The sequence below is a fragment of the Antrostomus carolinensis genome, unplaced genomic scaffold (assembly GCF_000700745.2).
Source record: "Antrostomus carolinensis isolate BGI_N321 unplaced genomic scaffold, ASM70074v2 scaffold10079, whole genome shotgun sequence".
In the NCBI taxonomy this organism is placed as follows: domain Eukaryota; kingdom Metazoa; phylum Chordata; class Aves; order Caprimulgiformes; family Caprimulgidae; genus Antrostomus; species Antrostomus carolinensis.
Window position 1 is genome coordinate 31,849 of NW_010339219.1, and position 25,240 is coordinate 57,088.

At 35.0% G+C, this 25,240-nt stretch overlaps 1 protein-coding gene across 2 annotated transcripts in view; it reads right to left on the reverse strand.

Annotated features, from left to right (window-relative positions):
* Nucleotides 1-25,240, reverse strand: part of TAF2 (TATA-box binding protein associated factor 2) — a 59,426-nt gene that overhangs the window by 28,109 nt on the left and 6,077 nt on the right. For both annotated transcript variants that reach the window (XM_029086943.1, XM_029086942.1), the window contains exons 4-16: nt 19,961-20,079; nt 18,478-18,619; nt 17,881-18,112; nt 16,469-16,653; nt 15,797-15,910; nt 14,457-14,556; nt 12,724-12,809; nt 9,262-9,397; nt 7,650-7,804; nt 5,302-5,416; nt 5,092-5,201; nt 3,992-4,057; nt 1,904-2,156 (exon numbers count right to left, since the gene is read on the reverse strand). In XM_029086943.1, the coding sequence (XP_028942776.1) occupies nt 1,904-2,156; nt 3,992-4,057; nt 5,092-5,201; nt 5,302-5,416; nt 7,650-7,804; nt 9,262-9,397; nt 12,724-12,809; nt 14,457-14,556; nt 15,797-15,910; nt 16,469-16,653; nt 17,881-18,112; nt 18,478-18,619; nt 19,961-20,079 (1,813 nt within the window). The remainder of the gene's footprint in view (nt 1-1,903; nt 2,157-3,991; nt 4,058-5,091; nt 5,202-5,301; nt 5,417-7,649; nt 7,805-9,261; nt 9,398-12,723; nt 12,810-14,456; nt 14,557-15,796; nt 15,911-16,468; nt 16,654-17,880; nt 18,113-18,477; nt 18,620-19,960; nt 20,080-25,240) is intronic.

Below are 25,240 nucleotides of genomic sequence, written 5' to 3' on the forward strand. Positions count from 1 at the left end.
TGATTTCTAACTAAAAAAAACGACAGATGCACTCTATTTCTGCATCCTTTAATTTAGTATAGCATTAAAAACTGGCTTAAGACATAACTGTCATGCACAGCTGTGAAACTCACATGTCTGGGGCAAGCAGGAGTTTGTAGTGGCGGTGTTGCTTTTTAAACCTTACAGGACATCACCAACACTGCAGTGGATTTGAACGGAAAAATCAGCCTGCATACTCCCAGGAATTAATGTTGTGACATTGTTTTCTCCTTTCTCTGTAGGGTTATTTGTCATGAACTACTCAGCAAAGTATGTGCATGTGCACACATATGCACATCTATTAACTTCTTTATCAGTGAGGAGTTGAGTATGTTATCTGGACACTTTATGGCTAAGAGACTGAAGTGCTGTTTCACAACCAAGTATACTGTATGCTTAGAAAGCATAATAAATTCATTTTTATAATTGCATTATCATTTCTCTGTATCAACATGAATACCCCAAGAATGTTTTAAAATAGTAACTGCAATCCAGCTAGGATTTGCAAATCAACAAAAAAGAATCCTCTCTCTAATAAACATAAGGGACTTGGGGTTTTTTTTCAATAACAAATACAAATCCTGAATATTTACAAGTTGTGAAAATTAAACTGTGCTAATGACACCAGGAAGTGATGCTTACTAACACCCTGATGTTGGAACTAGTAATAGAATGTATTATACTTTCCTCCTAGGTAACTTACATAAACAGATCTATAACTCTGTCCTGCCATGCTCCTTCACCTTCATTCAATGTCACAGCCATACGTTTTGCTTAGCTTTATAACCTTTTTTTCTGTAAGTCAACAAACTTATCTGGAGCTCTAAGATTTTTCACACAATTATAACTGAGCAAAACTGGTTATTATTATCTGCAGCCCAGTTTCCTGAGAATTCAAAGGAAAGACAGAAAAAACTATTGCATTTAAACACTGTAACAACTGCTCTTTTAATATTTACCTGTAGATACACACTTCTAAATATTCCAGGTGAATTCATTATGAAGAGTGCATATTATAAGTCAGATACTAGCAGTACCAATACTAGCACATACACTGGCAGTATTACACTAGTGTTTCCTAATATTAAAATACTTTTTCACAAACATTTATTGGATTTTGATTTACAAAATACGGTCAAAGGATTTATTTCTATACAGGTACTGAATTATTCTCAACAGGTACACAGCAGAAAGCAAGCTATATGCCAATAATCTGAATTCTACAAATTGTTGATAAAGTCTCTTATGTCCATAAAAGTAGCTCAATAACACGCCCTTTCAGAAATTCTTATTCTTCCATGTTTCCACCCAATTGTTTTATAGGGTTCCCTAATTTTCATTCTTAATGCTGATTTTGTGTCTAAACAAACAAACAAAAAATCTTCCCTTTTCAGGGCAATTATTTGGGTTTTTAATATTTAATTGCAGAGCAACAGGATGTTTGTTTTGTGCCCCTATTCAACCTGAAACAATATTGAGCAGCAATTTGAATTCACATTAGACATACAGATGAATTTCAGCACTTCAGAGTTCTCAGACAGGCCAAGGAACTTCCCAGTAAAATAAAAGAATACATTTTGGCTCTGAAAAAGATTAAACAAGCATTTTCTTCCTGCCACTTAATGAAATCTGGAAAAATCCCTTGTGGTTTTCATGTCTGACATCTCAATTTTGACGATTATGAAAGCCTTCTGCAGTCTCCATTTACAGACTAAAATAATACAGCTTTCCTTTCCAATCAGTCATGTTAAAAATACTTGGCAAACACTTTTAAGAGGCTAAATATCAAGCCAGTTTAAGAACTGTGATGAGTTTTGACCCATTTTCAAACATTTACAATGTCTAGTGGATTTCTTCCCTTACTTCCATCACACAACCTCACCTTTGCAAGGCAGAAGCAGGCCAGCATTCTCACTCGGTAGAAACATTGTTCTTGTTCCAGTATATCAGTCAGTGCAAGCCGTGATGCTGGAGTAGGGAACTTTTCCAAAGCCAGAATGGCTTCTTCTTGTGCAACCACATCTCTCTCATACCGAAGTTGATACTGCCACATGAAATCAGATTGTTCAAATTCTACCTTCCTCAGTACTGACATATCAGGGTCTATTCTTATCCAGAGCAAAGGGGAATCAGCACTAAGACAGACATGAAAAACATTAATAGCTTACAACATTTCAAGACTATACAAAATCAAAAGATGTTCTAACTTGTTATGAGGATTTTTTGAAGTATTTAGAGTCAAAGAACCATAAAAGAATCTAAGAGGGGACTTTGAAAGTCACCCTGTCCAATCTCCTGCTCCTAGGATGGGAATTCTGTAGCCTCCCAGGGTAATCTGTCCAAATCTCTAATGTGTAAAAGTGAATACAGTGTTTTAGTATTTTTAACCTACAGACCTGAGTTCATGGTAAACTACTGTATAATCTCAATATATTTCATTCTACTTTCTCAGGCAGCACAACTTTCATAGGTGAGCATCACTTCATCAGCTTCTATACTTTAAGATTACAAAAAAAAATCCAACAAAGAAAATCTGGCGGTAAACACCCAGTTTTTTATATGCTATTTTTTATAAATAGATGAAAAAGTGCTTTATAAACACACATGTGCTACTATGTTGAAAACTGACAAGGGTAATCATGCAAATGAACAGAACTGTCAAGCCAAATGACAATAAAAATGAAAGTATCAACAGACAGGATTAAAATTTTAGTCCTACATAAAAAATTACTCAGTTGTATTCCACCCAAAGAAGCATTTTATACTTTAGTATTTAAACAGCACTAGGACTGAAGAAGTCATTTATGGGAGCAACAAAAGCACAAAATATATAATAAAGTCTCTTAATCTGTTTTCCGCATAAAATTGGTAACAGCAAAATACAGACATGGAATTAGGAGAGAGTTTGGAATGATGAAAAGTGCATCATTATAAACATGATGCGTTATTTCTATATATGTTTGTAGTATATCTAGAATTACTGTCAAGATAGTAGCTAGAGAAGAAAGGATAGTGAAAAGAAGAATGCATACACAGGATTTAGAAGAATAGAAGAGAACGAACATTATCATATATGCTCGGACCAGAGGAGTCATTTAAGAGCTCATTGCTCTTAAAAACAATTCAAAACCTATTACTCATATGTCAACTATAATATAGAAATGGTAACAATTACTTGTTCAATGAAAATTATATTGTAATTATATTTTATTATAAAATTATTTCTCATCATATTTTAGATGAGGTTGAATTTACAAGAACCTCCAACACTTTATGGTGACAAGCAATCTATCTTCCTTCAAAGAGACACCATCGGTTTTCAAGAGCAGATTATTTACTTCCCTCAGCCAGCACAAGGTACCAACACCTTCAGTATTTCAGAAAGCACCACTGGCTCCAGCTCAAGGGAGAGAAAGCAGGTATTTACACCGAGCAAGAATTTGTTTCCAAAGAGCTAAACAGTTCCAACTGAAATTAATGTCTGTATGAATTTCAGTATGAAGCATTTCATCACTCATTTTCAGTATAAAGGGATTCTTTTCAAACTAACCACAAATTTCTGGAACTTGTCTATCTTAGTGCTAGTTAAATGGTCGTCATCGATGTCCAACAAAAATTGCCCTTACCTTGTTTCAAGCAAATTCTTTTTTAGATTTTACCTATAAACTCAGCTGAAAGGTATCATTAGAAATGTGTAAGAAAGAATCAAGTAATTTATTCTATCATCTTATGCCTAAGATATTTTTCAAACTGATTACAGTAGTTAACCCACACATTTTACACGTCACCATCATTTTCCAAGCTACAGAAGAAAAGTCTCAAAGAAGACAAAGAAATGTGGTATAGTCTTGAAATTTGCCAATCATATAATGAAGTACAAAATTACTATCAAATCCTTCAAAATAGCATGCTTCAGAGAAAAGGAACGTGGCTCAGTCTCATACTGAGAAACGGCAACAAGCTAACTTACTCCATAGCAGAAAGGTCCATGTCCACCTCTTCTCCATTCATCAGTGGAATCTTTTTCTTCTTATTTCTATTAAAAAAGAGAAAATAGGAATTTTTAAAAAACTACCATATCAGCAAAGATATGTCTATAAACTAAGGTGAAGCCTGAAAAATACTCTTGTGTATTTCACCGCACTGGGAAATACTGCTCTCTCCAGCAAAAAAATATTCATAGAATCATAGATGGTTTGGGTTGGAAGGGACCTTAAAGATCATCTAGTTCCAATCCCCCTGCCATCAGCAGGGACACCTTCCAATAGACCAGGTTGCTCAAAGCCTCACCCAACCTGGCCTTCAACACTTCCAGGGAGGGGGCATCCACAGCTTCTCTGGGCAACCTGTTCCAGTGTCTGACCACCCTCACAGGAAAGAATTTCTCCCTAACATCTAATCCAAATCTACCCTCTTCAAGTGCAAAGCCATTAAAGTCAAGCTGTGTATCAGTTTTGTTCAAATAATAATTACCAACACTTTACATTGGTTTAACCTTGATTCCCATCACTGTGACAATTACACATAAGTATACAACTTTGAGAAGCAGAGGTCAAAGTAATTACTACAATGCATTAGGAAACCAAGAGAATCTATTTGGGATGTACGTTACTTTTCTTGCTCATTAGGTTTAGTGAACAGCCCTGGCACTCTTACAGAAAAGGAAAACTATGCAAAGTGCTTCATACATACATCTTCACTTGAGGTACACCTCTGGCCTACATTTGTCTTCCCTCTAATTTGTCCTTCCCATTCAAAGGCATTTTGAATAATCTGATTAATTAAGAGTTTTCATTCAACTTGCCCTATATAAATAAGGTCTTTATAAAACTTTTATAACATTTAAGACCTTTATATATATATATTTAAGAACTGCATACAAAATGTAAGGTTTCTTGCTGTTCATTAAGAGTAGTGAATTCTATTTTCTCCCCTTACATCACAGGTAAATCTTATTCACTGAGATTAATAAAATATAAACGCAAAATTTAAAAAGCATATATTTATCATCAATGCACTATATGTTTTCATATATCCATACTAAAAATACTTGCAGTTTTTAATTCTTACCTTCTGCTTTTAGAATGGCAAGGTATATCATGTTTAAGACTGTTTTCTTCAATCTGCAATGTATGGTTGAATGATCCATCAAGTTCTTGCACTGTCACTTTAAGAGGACCCTTGAAGTTCACAAGATTTTGTTATTAACATTAAAATTATGCTTATTAATGTATATATCATACTTGTATGTGTATGTAAAATATGGAAAAATGACCTTACCACGTATTTCTGAGTCCCAGGAGATGTGTAGTCTTGTTTTATTTCCAATTCCAATACATTCCGTTTTCGATTAAATGCAAAGCTACCATAAAATTTTACCACTCCACTCTGATCCCTAATAAGCAGTATAGGATTCTAGTGCACAGTGCAGTGGTCATAAACAAATATAATTCTCAATGATTTCATTACACTTGTTTTATGTTTCTTTACTCCTAGAATTTCCTATCCCAAGAAAATCAGGAAATAAAAACACTTATGTTAATTCATGAACTTAAGATTATTTTTTTTCTTTAAATAGTTCTTTGATGTACAATCATGTTCTTACGGAGAAAAACTGAAGTACAATGAAAATTATCTAGTAAGAAAAAAGTAATGATGAAAAACTATATTGGACCCCACCACATCCAATGTCCTTGGCATGTTCTCACAGTGAGTGAGACTTCAGTAATTTCAATTTGATTTGTTTTACTGTATATTTCAGTTAAATAAAACTTCAGGGAAAATGTAGACATTAGCTTCTGTTTTTTACCCATGCTACATTTAACTCAATTATTTTATTGCAGTTTTTCAAACTGGGTCATTGTGAGCACTCGTGTGTGTGTGTGTGTGTGTGTGTAAATATATATACGTATGAGTTCACACATACATGAGAGTACACAATATGACTGATAAAAAGTAATGATTGCACTCTGCATTTTTATCCCAAGCAACAATTTCTTCAAGTCAACTGTTCCTGTGAATAACTTCATCATTCATTATTTGTATGACAGCCATTACTACACTTTATTTCCAGTAAAACTAAAACATTAGAGTGAAGTATTTTAGTCTAGTGCACGTTCCCAACAAGTCTCTGACAATGTATGAGACAAAGGCTGGGAAGGAAAACCTGTTCTTTCATGTCCTGACATTTAAAGGAGGAACTGTCAGATTCAAAGAGGCTTCTTATCATACATGCATTATTAAGTTTTCTCCCCAAATGTGGTCATTTGGCTAAATACCTCACACTCGTTCTGTTCATGGTGGCTGCCTTTAAAGGTCTGTGACTTTGTCATCAGGTACATCTTAAGGCATTTCTAGTGGTTTCTTCAGCACCAGGTTTAAACTCAGCATCAACACAGCACTTGTTAATAACAGAAGACAGTGCTAGTTAATAGTAATCAGATATTCTCCCAAATATACAAAGATCTGCTGTGGGCTTACAAGGTGGAAAATCTACTATCACAAGTGCAACAGTGTTTGAAGCATGGCAGGGAGGTTGCAACCATAGGATTAAACACAAATTACAGTTAACAGGATCAGCCGTGGGGTCAAATTCCAGTGAAGGTGAAAAACCCCCAAATCTGGGAGTTACAATTCTTCCTTGCTTACAGAACAGATGTAGTTAAGATTCACCCAGCTCAGACAGCAATGCTGACATTTAGGTATAGCTGCAGTGTATATACATGTATATACAGAACTCCTATCTTCCTCAAGTGTTTGGCATAACTAAGTACAGAAATTAGAATAGTGTGTATTTATACTTTAGGAATACTGTTGATGCAGATAAAATACTAACTTCTATTACTCTGTAACTATTAATTATACAGTGTTTTAGTTAAGATACTGAGATGCATGAACATTATTGTCAGCTCAATAAAAAATGTCTAAATAAAAATACCTATTTTTGTTTTCTGTTAGAACAATAAGGTATGGTTTTGCTGCAGTCATGTATGATTTTAGTCTGCAGTCACATTAATTGAAACTACCAATTATACCTGTTAAATGAAGCAAATTCAAATTTACCCTCATATCAATTCAAAATTAGAAATCTTATTTCTTGACTAGTATCACTGAAGTTTGAAGAATCAACACACAGGTTTATTTTACCTGAAATTGTACTATTAACACAAGCCACCGAGCTATTAAATGTTAGTGTATTTTAAACTATCAAACTGTGATTCTGGTTACTTATTTCATGGTGATTTACTGGAAATCACATCTTAAAATGCACCAGACTATAGCATTTTCCATGTCAGACTTCAGCATATTTCTATGGGCAGTGTCCTCTGGAATCCCTTTAGTATAATTTGGCCTTAAATTCCAGCAGAGTTCTTGTACTACTTTCAAAGTAAAACTTAAAATAATGAAATCCCTTGTAGTAAAGAACACCCCAAAAAGCTAGCATACTCTAAATGACTGTGAAAGCAGTGTGAACATGTGGCTCACATCTATTTCTAATTTAAAGAATAATGTTCTTAACTGCTTTTAAGCAAAGGTATTTCAGACCTTTCTTCACATTCCTTTAATAGTGCCAATTAAAAAAAATAATTCTCCATATTAGCAATCCAGACTAAGAATAAAAAGGATACACCCATTGCTTTATTAAAGGTTGGATGTCTTTGCCAGAGACATTTGAGATAGATTTCAAAAACCCAGATGTGGAAACCAACATCTGACTCCACATGTGTGACTGGAACTTCTGAGATGAAGCAGTGCTGGCCAGACTCAACAACTTGTTGAAAACCTAAAATGATAAAAAGTTATTACTTTCACTAAGTATCTCAATATATAAAATAAACTTTTCTGTTTAGTTGCAGCTGAATTGCAACTAAAGGCCAATGAAATCATTCTCTGGTAACTGGCCTCAAAAAAAGTCTTTCAAAATAAAGACATTGCAGGAAATCATTTGGTTGTCCATATCAGAAATTGTGATTTGCAGGCACAAATGTATTTTTACTTAAGGCAAACCATCCATCATGTTGAGAAAAGCTCTGAACCCTGAGCTTCTTAACATGGGAAATGTTTAACAGTAACAAAATTTAACTAAAAATGTCTTCTTAGCTCATCACTGCTACAAGTGCAACTTAACATGCAGCTTTTTAACAAAGAGAGTTGAATCTGAAGAAACATTTTTTGACATCCGTTTTCTAGTTCTAAGCACCTTTATACTTTAAAACCATGTAATTTGTGAGGTTTGCAAAGAGGTGTGGCCTTTATTTACCAAATTTTAATGCAGAGGGTAAGGGGTATGTTTTTAATCAATTCTTTCCACCTGAGCTTTTTCAAAGAACCAACTTCCTCAGGGTTACATATACACACACAAAATCCATTAGAAGACTATCAGCTTTCAAAAATTATCTACAGTAAAACACATCACTGACTATATCTGCTTTTTAGAAATAAAACAGTAATCAAGTTCTCTGCTTTGCTATTCCTTTTTAAAAATTGAAAAGAATAATTAAAATTTATGTAAGGAAAGCTTTGAAAAAATGTATATCTGTATTTTCAAAGTGACAACTGCTTTTTATAGCTCCAGCACAAGCACATACATATTATCCTTCAAAAATCAAAACAAACAAACAAAAATATCCAAAAAACCTGATGTTGATACCAAAAGGTATCACTCAGTTTCTAACTGCATGTTTGTTTATAGCACCCTGTCTTTTTATGGTATGTCACAAAACATACTTAGTAAAGAAGAAAAACTACAACTCTGCAGAAGTTTAGCATTTCAGAATAAAATTGCAATCTTCTATTCAACTGCTTCTTTTAATATAAAGACCTATGCTCCCACTAGCACTGAAAATTTTATACAGTGGGAAGAGCAGAACCTGGATTCTCATTACTGTCATTGTGTATAATTTGATTAATTAGCTCACAGCAACACGAGTTAGGGTAAGCAAAACAGGTCTTCAGTGGTTAAAACCAATCACAATAACCCAAAGCAATGAAATACCTTAACATTAAAGAGAATATGCAATATATAAAAAGCTTTACAAGTTACATATAAGAATAACAGCTAACCTTATTCTAATACAAATTACCTATGTTTTGTATTTGTTCCATCCTGCTAAAAACTGAAAATACAAATGGAATCCTATGAAGACCTGTTTCGTTCTTTCTCAAACACCATTTAAAGAATAGAAATGCAAGTAAAGACAAAAAGTTGTCTATATTCCACATAATCATTTAAATACCTACCTGTAACATGAACTCCATGCTAATCCTGTTCTCAATCAGTCTCATAACAAGATGTGCTTTACACTGGAACATAGTGTAATATTCCCAGGACAGTGTATGAGGGTGTTTGATAGAAAAATGTAAATGTGATGCAGGGCTGAAAAAATAAAAATAAAAAACCCCAGCTCTCAATTTTGCATTTTACGGAAGAAAAAACTTAAGATATACCTTAGCAACCAAGATTATAGCTGCACCAAGAATTATTTAGGATCTCCTACTGCTTTACAGTTATAAATTACGACATGCTGAAAATGACTGCATGCTTGTACAGAAGGGTGACACAGGTGTACGCACCTGGCATACAGCAAGTACTGTCTCGAGAATAACACGTGTGTTTTACTGTAAAGACAGCGGTAGCAGTAGCAACCAGAGCAAGCAATCTGTGACTTGAGTCTGGAAATTAGTCCTGAATCGACATTCCTCCTGCTCCACTTCCATTTCAAAGTGATTGAACATAGTGAATATTTTATATTTAAATAAATAATTGTTGTAATTAAATAGAAGAGTTTTAAAATTCACAGCAGACTTTCATACGATGAGCCAAAGGAAATGCTTGGGTTTTGTTTTAGTTAGCAACTTTATGCTTTCAATACTTTGGCAAACTGATGTCTTCTAAATCAGATAACATGCCAAGGAAGACTAGGCAGAGCATCACGTTACAGCCGCCACACTGTTCCCAGAACTTGAACTATCTGTGGAGCTCCTTTGCACGTACCCTTCGTGTCTATAAGCAAAATATTTTAAATGGTTCAGTTTCATTCCATATCAGAAGACAAACAAATGGTGAAACCTTGAAACTTTTAAAAACAGAACAGATTTCTGGATAGCCTTTGTGGCCAGCAATAAAACACCAAAAGACTTAATTTTTATGAGCTTTAAAATTAATTTTCTCCACCCAGTTTTACATTTCGGAACACAAATCTTCTGACCTATAGCCCAGTTTCAAAGTAGAAAAGTAGCTGTAATACTGAATTCTTGAGAAAAATAAGAACTTTTTGCCCCCTTTCAATTATTTGAGAAATGGAGATAATTAGAAGTCTGAATTTATTTTATTGATGAACCAAGTCTCTGGCAACCATAGTTTGTTGTGGCATACTTTTTCTTTTAGTTCTTTTCACAGGACATTTGAGTTTTCCACGAATGAATAACAAACACCTTAAGAAACTGGAACCACACCGTGTCAAGCCAACTTCTTAAGAAGTGAGAATCGAGGCATTTTATTCTGGTTGGTGAAGAATCACAAACTGGCCATTGCGACACAGAAAATGCCACCTACTTAAAATTTCTGGGCTCAGAATTGGATTCTTCCCTTGTGATTCTCACTTATAGGCAATCTAACTAAACTATTTTCTGATGGACCAGGCACCTGATTTGTCCAAAGACTTTAGAAGAAGACACTGCAAGACAGAATGAAATAATCCACAAATGCTGACAATCAAAGATAAGTGCTATAAGCCTCATCTTTCGTGCCAGCTACCACAGGAAAAGACTGGTCTTCCAGAACCTTCAAAGACCTATTAAACAAACCATTTTAACTTTGACCAATCTTTTCATGCAGTTGAAAGACATGTGCCAGCAAGAAACATTCTACCAGGACTGGACCAGCACTTAGCTCCTTATCTGCAGCTCTTAAGATTTCAGGAAAAGGCAAGAACCAAGGTAGCTGCAACACCTTAATATTTTTTCCAATCCTCTACTTACTGGGAGACTCTCTTGACTTTACTCGCAAATGTCCATTTAAACATCTTAAGAAGATAAAAAAGAAAAGTATTTCTACATTTAAGCAGGTACTACCCCTCTTAGGAATACTGAGTGTATGAATAAGAAGCTACTTTGATTTACTAGTTGCTGTTTCTAGTTGACAGGCAATTGCTAAAGTTCTCCTTATCAAAATTATCCTGTTATTTTGGATATTTCTCTGTTTCAAGGTAGGGAGGGGTTAGCAACCATGAAAGAACTGAAATGCAAGGAGGAAACTGAGGTTGTGGCTCAGACATTATATAATAATTTGGTCTCAGTATAAAACTATTTATCCAGCTTCAAATTATACAGTTGATTGACTTTGGTAAAATTCTTTTCTTGAAAATTAGAGCCAAGCCAGGACCCACATTCTTGGCCTTCTTAAATTTACTAAGTGTTGATTGACTTTGGTACTGGTTACATTATTTAACTGCAAACCAAAACTGAGACAAGTTTGCATTTGACAGTAACATTTTGTAGTTCATTCAATATTAGTACATTTCTTCCAATTATATTTTTCCTCAATCACTATACTTCTAAAACTTTTCTTAAATTGGCACCAAATGACAACTAAAATTAGCAATATGGACCTAGAACCTTTGTCAAAGTGAAAATTGAACTAGTTCTCCCATGGAAATTTGTAATGCTCACACTTTTGAACACACTTTGATCATTCAACATAAACCTGTCAATATGCTGCTTCCATTTATTTATATAAATTTCTTGAGGTTTTTAATTTTACAACAGGTGGTACAATCAAAGACTGAAGAGAACCAAAATCTGAAAGGGGATAACACAAAATAAAAACGAAACACATCAAGGGCTGTTTTGAAGCTTTCCTCCATACAGCAGTTAACAGGAGCTTCTGCTGCAGTGAAGACTTAAGAAATTCACAGATTCTCCCACTCCATATGCACATGCTCAACCTCACAGTTTTGCACATGCTGCTTATGAGTTACCAAAGAGTAACTCTTTGTGAGTCTGGGTCATAACTAGATTAATTTATCCATTAAAAGAAAAACCCAGCAAAAGGTTGTAACTGAAATCTGGATCAACTTACTGATCTGGCTTCCAGTAATACTTTTCTACTTCCAGTGGTTAGCACTACTCAGTGGGTAGTACAGGAGTATCACAAAAGAGGTAAAGGGAAAATTCCTAAGCTAGCAATACTGAAACTACAGTTACTGGGAAAATACAAACCCAGTCAGTTCATAGTTACCAATGGTACTTCAGAGATTACTATTCTAATACTTTTTTTTTCCCAGTTGATAAGAAATCTCAGTACAAGATTGCAAGGTAGTAATTGAGAGTGGAAAGAGAAAGAGCAAAGAAAAAGAAAACTGATGATACGGTAAAAAGCCTAAAGATTACTAACCACTCCAGAAATAGCTCAGGTCAAAATTCTGGCTCCATATTCTCTCTCATTCTCTTACTAAAAAGTAATTTCATAGTAGCACTAAAACATTCATTATATTTAAGTCCCTTCAAGATGTAAAGGAAAAGAAAAATAAAACAACAGTGATAAAATATACTCAAGATGTGCTTTATGAGACTGGTAATACATGCCTTGGGCAGCTGAAGTTCTTCAGCCTTTGGCTTTGTGCTACACAACACACCCAAGGCATATATTAATGGCCCCATAAAAACATACCCTTTAAAGACTTGAGGCTTAAATAAACATACTTGTCTTTCTCTTTTCCTCCTCCGAATATTGGATGCAGTAAAACTCCACCAGTCTTCAGTTCATATGCCACTATTTGATCTAACTCCTAAAAAGTACAAAATATGTAAGCAAGCATAATTTTGAAAACTAGAGAAACTATTTAAAGACAACAGAAAAGCTCTTCATATCTGAATTAAACTTGTTTAGAATCACAAAGACCATTTTAAAATTTGGGATGTTCCCCAGCGTAGCAAACAATAATAAAGCAGTAGAAATTAGCAGTTAATACTTGTTCTGGGTCTGGATTGTGGGCCAACGCACAACAATTTTTAACTACAATATATCTAAAGAGTATTATTGTTCAATAAATAAGTTGTTTTTGATGAAAGGAATAAAGTTGGTCACCATCTCCTTGCAGTGGAAAGTTAATACTGGGTATACCTACACAGTAGACTGCAGCATATAGAAGCTCACCTTGACACATGCCCAAGCCAGACAGAAGCCGGCTCTGAAGTGGAACATGAATTTGCATTTGCGTTGTGCTGTGCCCATGTTAACAAGCACACTGCAAGGCAGGATGTTTGCATGGGCTTAATATCACCCAACAGTCAACATGGCTTTTGAATCAGATCAGATCAGCTTGAGCATAAAGAAAGTGAATTGGTGCCTGTCTGCAACCCAGTGTCAGTCAAGGAATTTCCAAATGTTGATATGTACTGATATTTATCAATTCATATAAAATTACATACTTTCATATATTGGTAATTCACTTAAAGCAGTAGGGCAGAACTGGAGGCTTTGTCAGCAGCACCTCTTAGTTCTACGTGGGAGCACTTAACTAACTCATAGGGATGAACATGAGCAACTAATATCCAGAAGCAACTTCTGCTGCATGCAGCAGTGAGCTCTCAGGTAGACCTTCATTGACTTCTGCTATTTTCTATAGCACAGGTAGCACACGACTGGTGAGCTTGATGTACGTTAGGCAGACAAGCATAAGGTATTGGATCCCCATGTGAGTAAGGGATGTAAATGGAGCCCACAGAGATAGTAATCTATTTTTCTGAAGAGGAAGGGTAAGAGAACGTAATGAGAAGAAGAGGAAGTAGATATACAGCTTTCTGTGAACAAATGTTACTGGTAAAGAATGAAGAGTCACTGTTGCTATCACCAACAAGCAGCTGTATGAGAGCATTACACTTGGAAATGTAAGGTATAGACAGAAATTTATTTTCCAAGAAAGAAAATGCTTTCAACAGGGTTTCTTTTACTGTTTCATTATTTCATTTAGTATTCAAATATTACTAAAAGATAATCTGATCCATTATTGATCCAAGCTAACACTGGAGCCCTTCTGAGCTATATGGATGGCCACCACAGTAGAACAAATTCATCAAATATATCTCCTTATGAATCCCGTGTTCTATTCTAAGTGCTTAAAAAAATACAATCTTTTTGGACTTTTTCTTTCTGTTTTTGTGTGAAAGCACAACCAAAAAGACGAAAACTAATTGCACAAAAAGACATTGAAAATTATTATTCATCAAGCAGTCAAAGAAACATATTTTGGTTATTAAATTTGGTGTTTTTTCCTGCAGCAAGTGGTAAAAATATTTTAGCTCTAAAATATTGTCTCTACTAAACATATCCTTAGACTGTAATGCAAAACTATATTATATTCTGGTTTTATATTGCATCTTCTTTGATGTAAAATGTCTGAAAGATATAGAAAATACTACTATTACATTGTTACCTGTTTAATCCAGTGGCGATACTCATTAACACCAAAGGTTTTTTTCATCCAAAGGCCATAAATATAACCAGAGATTCCCTTTAGTACCCATTCATCTGACCTATAATAAGAAAGAAGCATAATTTATAGCACTTCAGAAAGTATTTTGTAAGCAGTGGTATTTTTGACGAGCTCAAAATAGCCACAAATTTCAACAGGTTATATAACTTCTCTAAGTCAATAGGAGTCTGATGAGCTGTGAACCAATTTATGTAACTTGGCACCTGGATGGGGCTGATGAAACTGAAAAACCAGTGAAAACTGAACTTTTACCACAGAAGCCCAGGTTAAAATATAAAACCAAACTATTTTAGCTGAAACAGTAACAATAAACGAGAGGAAATGGACACTAAAGTTAAAACAACTGCTAATCTATATGATCTTAATTTCTTTATAAACATCTCAAGGCAATGCAAAATATTTGGACATCAAGTAGACAAAATACTTATCTCACAAGTTGGTGGACACCCATTTAAACACCTATTTTGAGAATTATGTTCTAGGAGAGAAAAATACTAACAAAAACTGTAAAAAGAGTGTGAAATAGAATTCTAAACATAAGAATGTCATACAGAGTATGATGAGGTGAGTAAAATAAAGACACAAAAAAGGCAGTTGTTATGAGGGATGAAAAAATTGTCTTCACAATGGAAGTAGACTAGAAATAAGGAAGAGAGCAAGAAAAATTATAATAGTACAAACATCAATTTAAAAACTTGTTGTTTTATCTTTTTTTAAGCCAGGGATACTCTGGGATATACACTTTTGCCATTAAAAAAGTAATGGGCTCCTTGTCCCTGACATATAAAGTGTATGCAAAAGGCTTTAAAATAAACACCGATCAGAACTGCAAGAGCCAGTTGGGGGAGATTTTCTGAGGGACAGAGTTATAGGCAGCTCACCACTCCAATGAATTAGCCCATTTGACACTAATTTCTGCACTGCCCTCCCTGAACTAGTTCTCTGCTCCTCAAGTACTTCCCATGCAGGCTACACTTCATCCAAAACATCTGACAGAAACTTATGGATTATATAAATGTCTCTCCCCTAAATTTCCAAGTGCCAAAGCACACTACCACATTCAGTAGCAAAAATTTCTGAGAGAAGACATGTTACAACAACAAAAAAATTGCATGGATTTTTATTTATTGAGCTAGTTTTATTATCCTCCTCCCTTTTTTTTTTTTTTCCCACTTTCTTCTACAGTTACTGTTTCACTTATTTTTCTGATGAAATGAAACAGGCAAATTAAAATTTGAGTTTCTTAGATTTTCTATAGAGTACAATGGTAAAATACTTACCAGGACATTCTGGATATAAAACATCCAAAGAACTGCTGGGCCAGGGCCTGTGCTAAACACCTCCTTGTCAGTGGAGTTTCATCTATAATCATTGCGCTGTGTAAGAGATTTGTGCTGGACCCCCATAAAAAGAAAGTAACACAATATAAGCACAAGCTCCAAAGAAACAAAATAGAGACTTTGCTTTAAAAGCCAAAACAAATAAATAATTCCTTCACTGGTTTTCCAATGAGATAGTAACATCTTTTTTTTAATACCGTTAATCCAGACAGATCTCCTCCAATTATCATCTATATACAATTATCTGTATAGAGCCAATGTAGTTTAACTGCTGAAAATCTTGGATTCCTAGTACCCTATCCCAGCTGAAGAAAACATAATCAAACTTCTGCACTTACTTTGATCTTAAATATTTCATGCATGGTGTTTCTAATTCAGAAAGAAAACGATTGCCAATCTTTTCTTAAAGAAGATACAAATCCAACACCTTTGTAACAGATAAAATTGTTATAAAAAGCTTGTAACGTCAACAAAACCCAGACTTTTTAAACTAGAGAGCCCAAAAGTCAGGCTAAAAAAAATAACTAAGAACTTCACATATTTCTCAATAGTCTTGGATCCAGAGCTTCTAAACCTGTGCATTTAGAAGACGGAATTTTCTCAAACACTAACCTGAAAATACTCATGGATGCATAAGCAGCTACTTCAACATAAGCTTCATCTATAAAAACAGTCTTGAAACAGGAGTATGGATAGCGGCAGGTAAGAATCTCCTCATAAAATTCAAAGACCTCGTGAAGGTATGACGTGGTATGTTTGAGTAATGGGAGAAGTTGTGGTAAGCAAAAGTGAGTCACCTATGAACAAAGGGAAATTTGGTACAAAAACTGATTAATATATTTAAATGCATTCCTATCAAGTATATCACTTAACAGAAAAAACATATAGCTGCTGTAAATTTAACAGACAAAAGCGTTTTCAAGCTGTGATAATGACTATCATGGCAGAAAAGTCATCAGGATCTACATCTTAATTGGGAGAGCAACAACAGGAAAATAACTTTTAGCAGACAATGCAAAATAAAAATGTCTACCTGGTGATGTCTATCATTTAAAAACACACGATATTTTTCTTTGATTTTGCAATCCAGTGAATTTTGGAGGTAACATTTTTCTTTTATGCAGTAGAGAATTATCTACTTTCAAATCAGTCAAGTAGTGCTACTGTTTAGAAGATCTGTTACAGCTAAAACTGCAAGTAACCTTTGACATAATTTTTTTTCCACAAACTTAGGATGCAGCCAATGACACTGACTTCAGCAGTGACACAGGAACCAAGTTGAGAATGATGTATAACTTCAAATTGGCTCTACAGAAGTCAAATTCTGTAGAAATTTATCTTTTAGAGTTTTTTTAAATATCAACAACTGTTTGTTTTGGGGTTTTTTTTAACAGCTATTATCTTTCACAAGTGAGTATGACTCACCTGTAAAAGTCAACAGAGTATCATTGCTGAGGACTAAAATTTGATGTTTGCCTTTGGATCAAGTAAAGCATAGCTATTTCCCAGTATTTTCCTATCATACTTTCAAAAGAAGAATATACAGGCCAGTCTTTATGCTGAACTGGTAACTTAATCTGCCTGCCAAATCCACATTACCCAATCTGAAACTACAGATGTAAATATAAACTGGTGGACTTCAACATTATGTCAACAATCTGTTAAGAATGAAAACTCAGTATCAAATTTAGTTCAGAAGACTACTCAGTTGTGTAGCAGCAATTTTAACCTACCACCAGCAACAGGATGGGTTTAAAGCTGTTTTGAGAAATACATTGTCACCAACTCCAACTAAATTAGCCCCATAAATTCAGGCAAAAATAGAACTCTTGCTCATTTGGAGGCTTAACTTTGGAGATAAATTTAAATCAGGCATTATTAGACAAGTTTAATCATGTAACTGTAGTAATGGAGGTTGTATCTAGACATACCCATATTTGACCAATATATACTGGTTGCAACATAAAAATAGTCACCAGTTTTTTACAAAAAAAAAAAAAGGAGGCCCCTATGAAGATGATTACCTCATGCATGTATGGATCAACAAGGATTTCAAAAGGTCCTATCGCCAAGGAGATGTTAGAAGCTGCAGTTGGGATAGTCAGCATGTAATGGAAAGTCTTCTTCCTCATATCGTGGGTATATACAGTTTCCACCAAATCTCCGTTTGAAACAGCCACCATTGCAGCATCTACAGTATACTCAAGTTTCCAGGTACACAACTCAGAATATGAGTCAACACAAGGAAACCAAAATCTAGGCAAGTTAGGATTGGGGAAAAAATGGTTAACAATTATACTTCTCTTTTTCACAGATGATTTTTCTCAAAAGTTTCAAATTATATTCTTAAATACTGTGCATGCTGTCCTACTTACTCCTCCTATACATTAATTTATAAAGCACTACAGGTTTCTTTGCCATTACCTCCTGCTGAGCTACAAAGACTAGAAATCCTAATTACTAATCACCAGATGCTACTTCACATTGGTAAGCTCCTTCGAAGAACAAATTCAATTTTAGAATTTTTCAAACTTACAAGAATTCAAATAAATTATTTGTATTTCCTATACTTTGAGATTAAATTGGAAATACAGTCTAACATTTAAAGACAGTTTTCTTACCTTGTAGAATTTTGATAACCACAGGAAAAGACATGAGCCCCTCTTTCTGCCATGCTGCCCTCCATGTTGGGTACCACAAAATGTAGGCCTCCTTTTGGCTGGTCCAGAGAAAAGTTTATATGCACCTTCAGGACTTTTAACTCTGATGAATCAAGACCAAAATCAGAGTAAATACATACAACTCACATGAATGTTATTTCAGAATAATCATTCAGCTTTGGACTTGGTCTTTCAAGATTATGTGTTTACTTCATTCTCAGGGACCTCCAGGTCCACTTACAAAGCACAGCTCAGAAGCTCACAAAGCTGAGACCTCTTAAGCTTAGCTTACAGGATATGGATTTATAAGAATCTCTATTAATTAATAAAAACTGCAATTGGAGTTACAATTCATCTTTCAACTTCCCAAAAGAAAAGAATCTCTATACAGGGATTGTACCCTAACAATGATCCTCTTTGTACCTTGCTGAAATAATTTTCTACAAAAACTGCATGTAACAGGCAAATTCTGAAAAGACATGTTATTGTCATTTGCAGTTTCTTAAAACCTCTTCTTATAGTTAAAGCTTTTCCTGTAACTGAAATGTCTTTGCTTTGGTTTTGTTTCACAGAAATCTCACCTATGAATAGCTTGGCAAGAAAAGAATTTCAGGCATATGGTGAAATTTATCCAACAAGTTTCACCATATTTTGGCATTCAAATTTTGAAAAGTAAAATTATGCTTGTTTGAATATTTTCCTTTCTAGGCTTGCAAGTAACACAACAGGAATATAAGCAAAAATTAAAATAAACAGAAGTATCTTTCCCATTAAGGTGTATTTGACAACACTGTGTGAGTAAGTTTTGTGATATAGTTGTTTTTTCTCTCACAGGTCTCACAAATCCTATTAGCAAAAACTAATAAAATCATATAAGAAAACCAATACAATAAACTAATATAATCCATATAAGAAAACAATCAATATTGGAGGGCAATTTATTAAAAGTTACTTGTTCCAGGATCTAGTACACCAGTTTATAAAGCATTCTACTTTTCAGTATTGGATCAGTTTTAAACCTACTGTTCTTCAAAGTGAGATGGGAAAAAAATTAATAGAGCTTTTTAAAAAAAACAGTTATATGGGCATATCCTTGTAAATTCTTTTCTTTGTTGGCTCATGTACATTGTAAATAGCTTAAACTAGTTATAATTTAGCACCCAAAATATTCCATTACACCCACCATCCTCAGGTATACTACTGGGCTCATGAGCACCCAAGAGTTTGTTTGTAAAGGCTGTGGCTTCTCCATATTACCAAGAAGTGTGCAGGTACTTTTCCTACTTCAGCTGGAAAGACACAGGTGAGGAAAAAGGAAAACAGTGACCATCATTTCATAATGCAGTACTACTTCTGCTTACTGAAATCTGCTATCTTCCTAAGCAAACTCATAGCTAACAACTCTATGGCATCTTAAATTAAGCTTTCAGTGTGGTCTCTTTACCATCAACATGTTTCCACAACTCCGAGGGAACCTTAATGCAGAGCTCTCCATTTCCAGCATCCGGGTCCACAGCACTGACTGCGGCAGCATAGGCATTGGAAAAATAGTTGAGATTCCTCCTGTCAGAAACACCCAGTTAATTCCTAAAGTACATGCTGAACTACAAAAACAACTTCTGAAGTTATAGGATTTCTATACTGAATTTCATAGTGCATGTGCAACCAAGTATTTTGTTGTGTTTTTAAAGGAGCGAAAGGAAAAAGGAGGAGTAAAGATCAGATTTCAAAAACCAGAACTTAAAACTAGGCTCTTATAGAAGTGATCCATGATCAAGAAGACTTAAGCAGTAATAATCCTCAGTAAATTAAATGAGCAATGCTCAGTACTCTTTATTTCCTGGTAACATATATGCTTAATGGAATAGCAATTAAAAATTCTTATTTTGGAAAATTCTGGATTAAGTTTGTGCGTTTATTCTAAAGATCTGCCTTGACGATCTGTCTCCTCATATACTGCAGTTCTGCTTTTACGTTGCTTTTCCAAAGGTAGTAAGGTCTTAGCTTGACAATGGTATTTCTCCCGCTCTTAGCTTGATGGATAAGAATAGTTTTATTTTGTGCTCTTTTACATATCACATAAAATACTAGATGCCAGAGTTTTGACTTTAATACACTAAACCACAGAAATATGTGTTATACTTTTTAGTCCCTAGAAACACTTTTTTTAAAATGTTACCATCATTCATTTACTTCGGATGCAGACACAGATTTTTGTAATCAGGTTTGAGATTCAAGCTACTATGTATGACATGCTGACTGACTGTACATTCCATTCCAAAGTCATACCGTCACTTCAGTTACGGCTTAGATTAAATGCTTTCTACTGCAACGCGCAGGAACCTGCATGTGTCCACCCTTACAGCGGTTACGAGCAGGACGTTATCTTCTCACTACTTCATACGATTTTGTTCAGATACTGGAGGACTGACCAGTCAAGTTCAAAAATAACCTTGCTTTTGCATCTTTACCCTGCAGCTTTTGTACTTTTTCAAAATGGATTTTTAAACTCTGTAAAACATGAAAGCAACACCTTTCTTAATTCTAATCCTACAGGACACAAAATTCTTCAAAAGCTTGCATGATTCTATACCTGAAGAGAAGGTATTTGAATTACTGATCACCTTTTTTTCCAGAATTTCAAGCATTTAGGTGTGTACCACTGATGAATCCAACCACTGTGGGGGCAGAGCTGCAATCAAGCATAAAGCTATCTGCCGTGTTACTGCACCACAATGGAGTAAATTAACTTTTGGCTGGGGACTCCACTCTTCCATGGAATCTGAAGTTCACACAAAGCAGACATGATCTCATTTCAGGATTTTACTTTCATCTAACCATTCTCTATTCACCACCCACAGAGAAAACAGCATTCAACCCAAATTACAGTACCTTACTTGGAAGAACGAAGGGTAATAAATCATGCCAGGATCACCCTATAAGTCTAGGTATGTCAAACACCATGCTTATATTCCCAGCCTTACACAACTAAAAAACTTTGCTAAAACACTGAAATATATTGAGAACATATTTTCATACAGTTCTTGATCTTTGGCAATAATAGTGCACAAATTCCCTGGCACCACTACCAAGACGGAGAATGTTAGGAGAAGTAACTCGTCTACTTTGCTTGGAAGCTTCTGAAAATAGGATGTGAATAGTAAATGGAAGCATTTGAGCATAGAAACACCCAAATCCCAAGTCTGAATACAAAATCATTTTTTTCCTTTTTCATAGATGAAGTACACCTAAAGAGAGGATATAATACCAACAAGTTTTATAAGCATAAGGTTGAATTTGTACACTGGAATATACTATAACTTTGGCTACAGTTCCAGAACAAGTCAAACCAACTTAAAGTCCAGCTGCCCACACATTCCTAATCCCCCACTAAAACGACTACTGTTCATCCAACCCTGGGGTGATGCAGCTCAAAGTTCTGTAGACAGATTTCAGTTGGTTTAGCTCCCTGATCTGACATACAGAGGCATCAAAGAAGTGCTACTACCGAGGCATGGGAGACTGTCAATGGGATCATAACGACCCCAATCAGTGCTGCTTTAAACTGTCTTCAAAGGGCATCCTAGGAAGGCAAGCAAATACCACTGGAAAAACTCTCTTTAAAAAAGACTGTGTGACTAAAAACTATCTCAGTAATTAAAGAAACTAGCAACAGAAAACAGCAGTAACATTCTATTAGATTGTAAAGTCTCAAAGTTCTTCATTTTAATCTAAACTGGCTCTGAAATGTCACAATTACTGATAGGGGAACATTTTCCAATACATCAGTGAGAATTTATTCCAATTTTGAGGACTGTGATGAGCTTGTGGTTATATTTTAAACATCAATGGGTTCATAGACAGGAAAAGGTTATGATTTTATAGTAAGAAAGGTAGACTCCACAGGGCTTAACATTTTATGGAAAACAGTCTATTCTGATATTTCTATTTTTGTGAACTGTTCCAATTCAAATGGGTGATTCATTTTAAAAGGAATCCATTAAAGGCTCAGTACCACAGATTCATTTTTTCATAGGCTGAACTATTCTCAAATAAACTGGATACAGCCATTGTAACAAAAACAGAGCACATGCCAAAAGTCACAGCCCAAGGAACAAAGATAAATTTTCCTAATGCTAAGTGTAGATTGACAATTAAAAAGTAATGTGCATTCATGTGTTTTCCTGGTAGAGATACATTTTATTAGAATTCACCCAACACACTTAATTACAGCCCAAGTGCATGCTTGTTGACTGTCTACAAACAAGTGATCCTGTAGAGACCTATTTTTTAAAGCTACTCCTTGATTCCAAATACTTCCATGTCAACTTTCCATAGCATCTCCCGCTACTGGCAGCAGCAGTGCAACTCAGCTATTACACAGCCCAAACTTATAGTCTATAAAACACTTTCTTCCTACAGTATTTAACATCAACTTGACAAAATAAGTTCTTTGATCCACGGGTAATTCATTACTCTTCATCACCTGTAATTAATTTAGTATTCTACTTTGCTTACCAGATACAACTAGCACTTGGTTTTGGAGTCCAGTCCCAAAATATATGATATAGTATATATTATGTATAGCTTATTTCATATATATATATATATAAAAATAATATGCACACATATAATTTATTAATAAGACAACGATCTGAATCTTTGGCACAGTGAAAAAACTATTTTTCATTCTTGCCCAAGGTGAAGGGCTTTGCCATCTCTTTCTTTAGAAGTTCTCTGCACCTCTGTTTATTTCTAACGAAGTCTGTCATGAATTTACAACCAGATAAGCACCACAGCAATGGAAATGAAGGCTGTTTATTGCAGCAAAACAACACGTGCTCAGTCCACCAGAAATTTTGCTATTTTGTGCATAGGCTAAAGGCTTGATCACAGACTTCTCAGAAGAAAGAATATGGCAAGAGATGCCCTGAAGGCTACCACGCTCTCTCTCTCACAGCGTACTGTGACTTGTAACTAAAGCAACAGTAAAGTTGGAGGATATGAAAACATCTTCATATTTTCAATGTTAAAAAACTACAGGCTTCAAGTTAAAAAAAAAAAAAAAGCTGAATTAGTGAATGACAAGTATACACTGTGCCAAAGGCTAAAATTACACTGACTAGAGTACCTGTGCACAGGAAAGCACCATGTGCACATTAGTGAGCTACACAAAAACGTATCTTCCTTTACACAGTAGTTAACAACACGCAATAGCTTTCTCAACCCTGCAGCACAGTTATCACACAAACCTGTGGAGCACATAACCAGGCAACAGCAAGATCATAACAAACTTCACTTATCACAGCTCAAGCCACTCCATCAAAACTCCAAACTTTTGCTGTGGCTATTTAACAGTTTACAACCTCACCCAATTAAAACTAAGATGTCCTTTGCCCCCATAAAAGGGGCTGAGATACAAGCAGTTGTCTCAGTAGTCAGAACACACGCTGTGGAATTTCTGCTGACTACAGCCCAGAAGAATAAAATTCACTTCCCTTATATCGACAGAGTAGAGAAAGCAACAATTGACAAGGAGAAGAGGGAAGGTGAGGAGGACAGAGGCGGCTGTAATACTCAACAAGAGCCCTAAGAGAAGACTCAAATATTCTCCAACACTATTTGCAGTCTTCACAAGATTTCAAACTCTTCCTTAAAAGTATGAGCAAAATGGGAGGGATTCTCTGCCACCTTGTGTACGCATGGTAAAACTATGAGAATTGTTCTGTGCCTTACAGCACTGTTCAGATGTCTGCTCAGTCAGGGAGGAAGCGACTGCGTTACCTAAGTTCATCCATCTGTTCTGATATGAAAAGGCTATGATGGCCTGAAGAGGAAACTACAAGATGGAAGATAGACTTTATTTCTATATAAGACTTAAAAAATTCTTTCAGTTGTTACCTGAAATTATGGTTTGGGACTGACAAACTGTAAACGGCGACAAGACTGAAAATATATTTAATGCACTAACACCTCCTACAAAAGTAATCAATTTTTAATTACCTTTTTAGTTTATTGAGTGGTTTTTGTCAATGAGCAGAACTGACAATATACAAGACTGAAAAAAATTGTTTCACCTTCTGCGACACTGAAATGTGAAATGACAGAGATCACATGTCAATGATTCCTGCATCAATAGATGATAAAACCCAAAAGTATTACTTGAACTGAAAACAAGTTGAATGTCCAAATTCAGAACACAAAGAGCTGATCTGACAGAAGATGTCACCCAAGAAGTAGCAGAGAAGATCATGGTCAAACAAGGACAATTTCATCTGGCGCTGCTCGTATTTCATAGATAAAGCTCTCTTTAATCTTGACTTTCTCAACCCTCTTTTAACTATATTTTCTTACATGCCAAAATTTGCATAACATAAACAAGAAATAATTAACCACTTGACCATATCAGCGAACATAACCTCTCAAGTCACAGATGCTGTAGCAAGTCCTCCCCAAAAAATAATTACCATGGCTTTAAATACAGAATTTTCTATTTCTATTTGAATTCTGTTGACAACTAAGGGAGCAAGAAGTCTTTAAAATATTTTAACTTTGATAAAAAAGGTAGGAAACAGTCCATTAACAATTTTTTCTACATAGTTTATGTATTCTTTTAGAAATCAACATTTAAGAAAACCAAAAGCATTATCAAAAGCAAGAAAATGATTGTATATAAAATCTTAAAACATGAACTAATTTTTTATTTGCTAAACACCACAGGAAA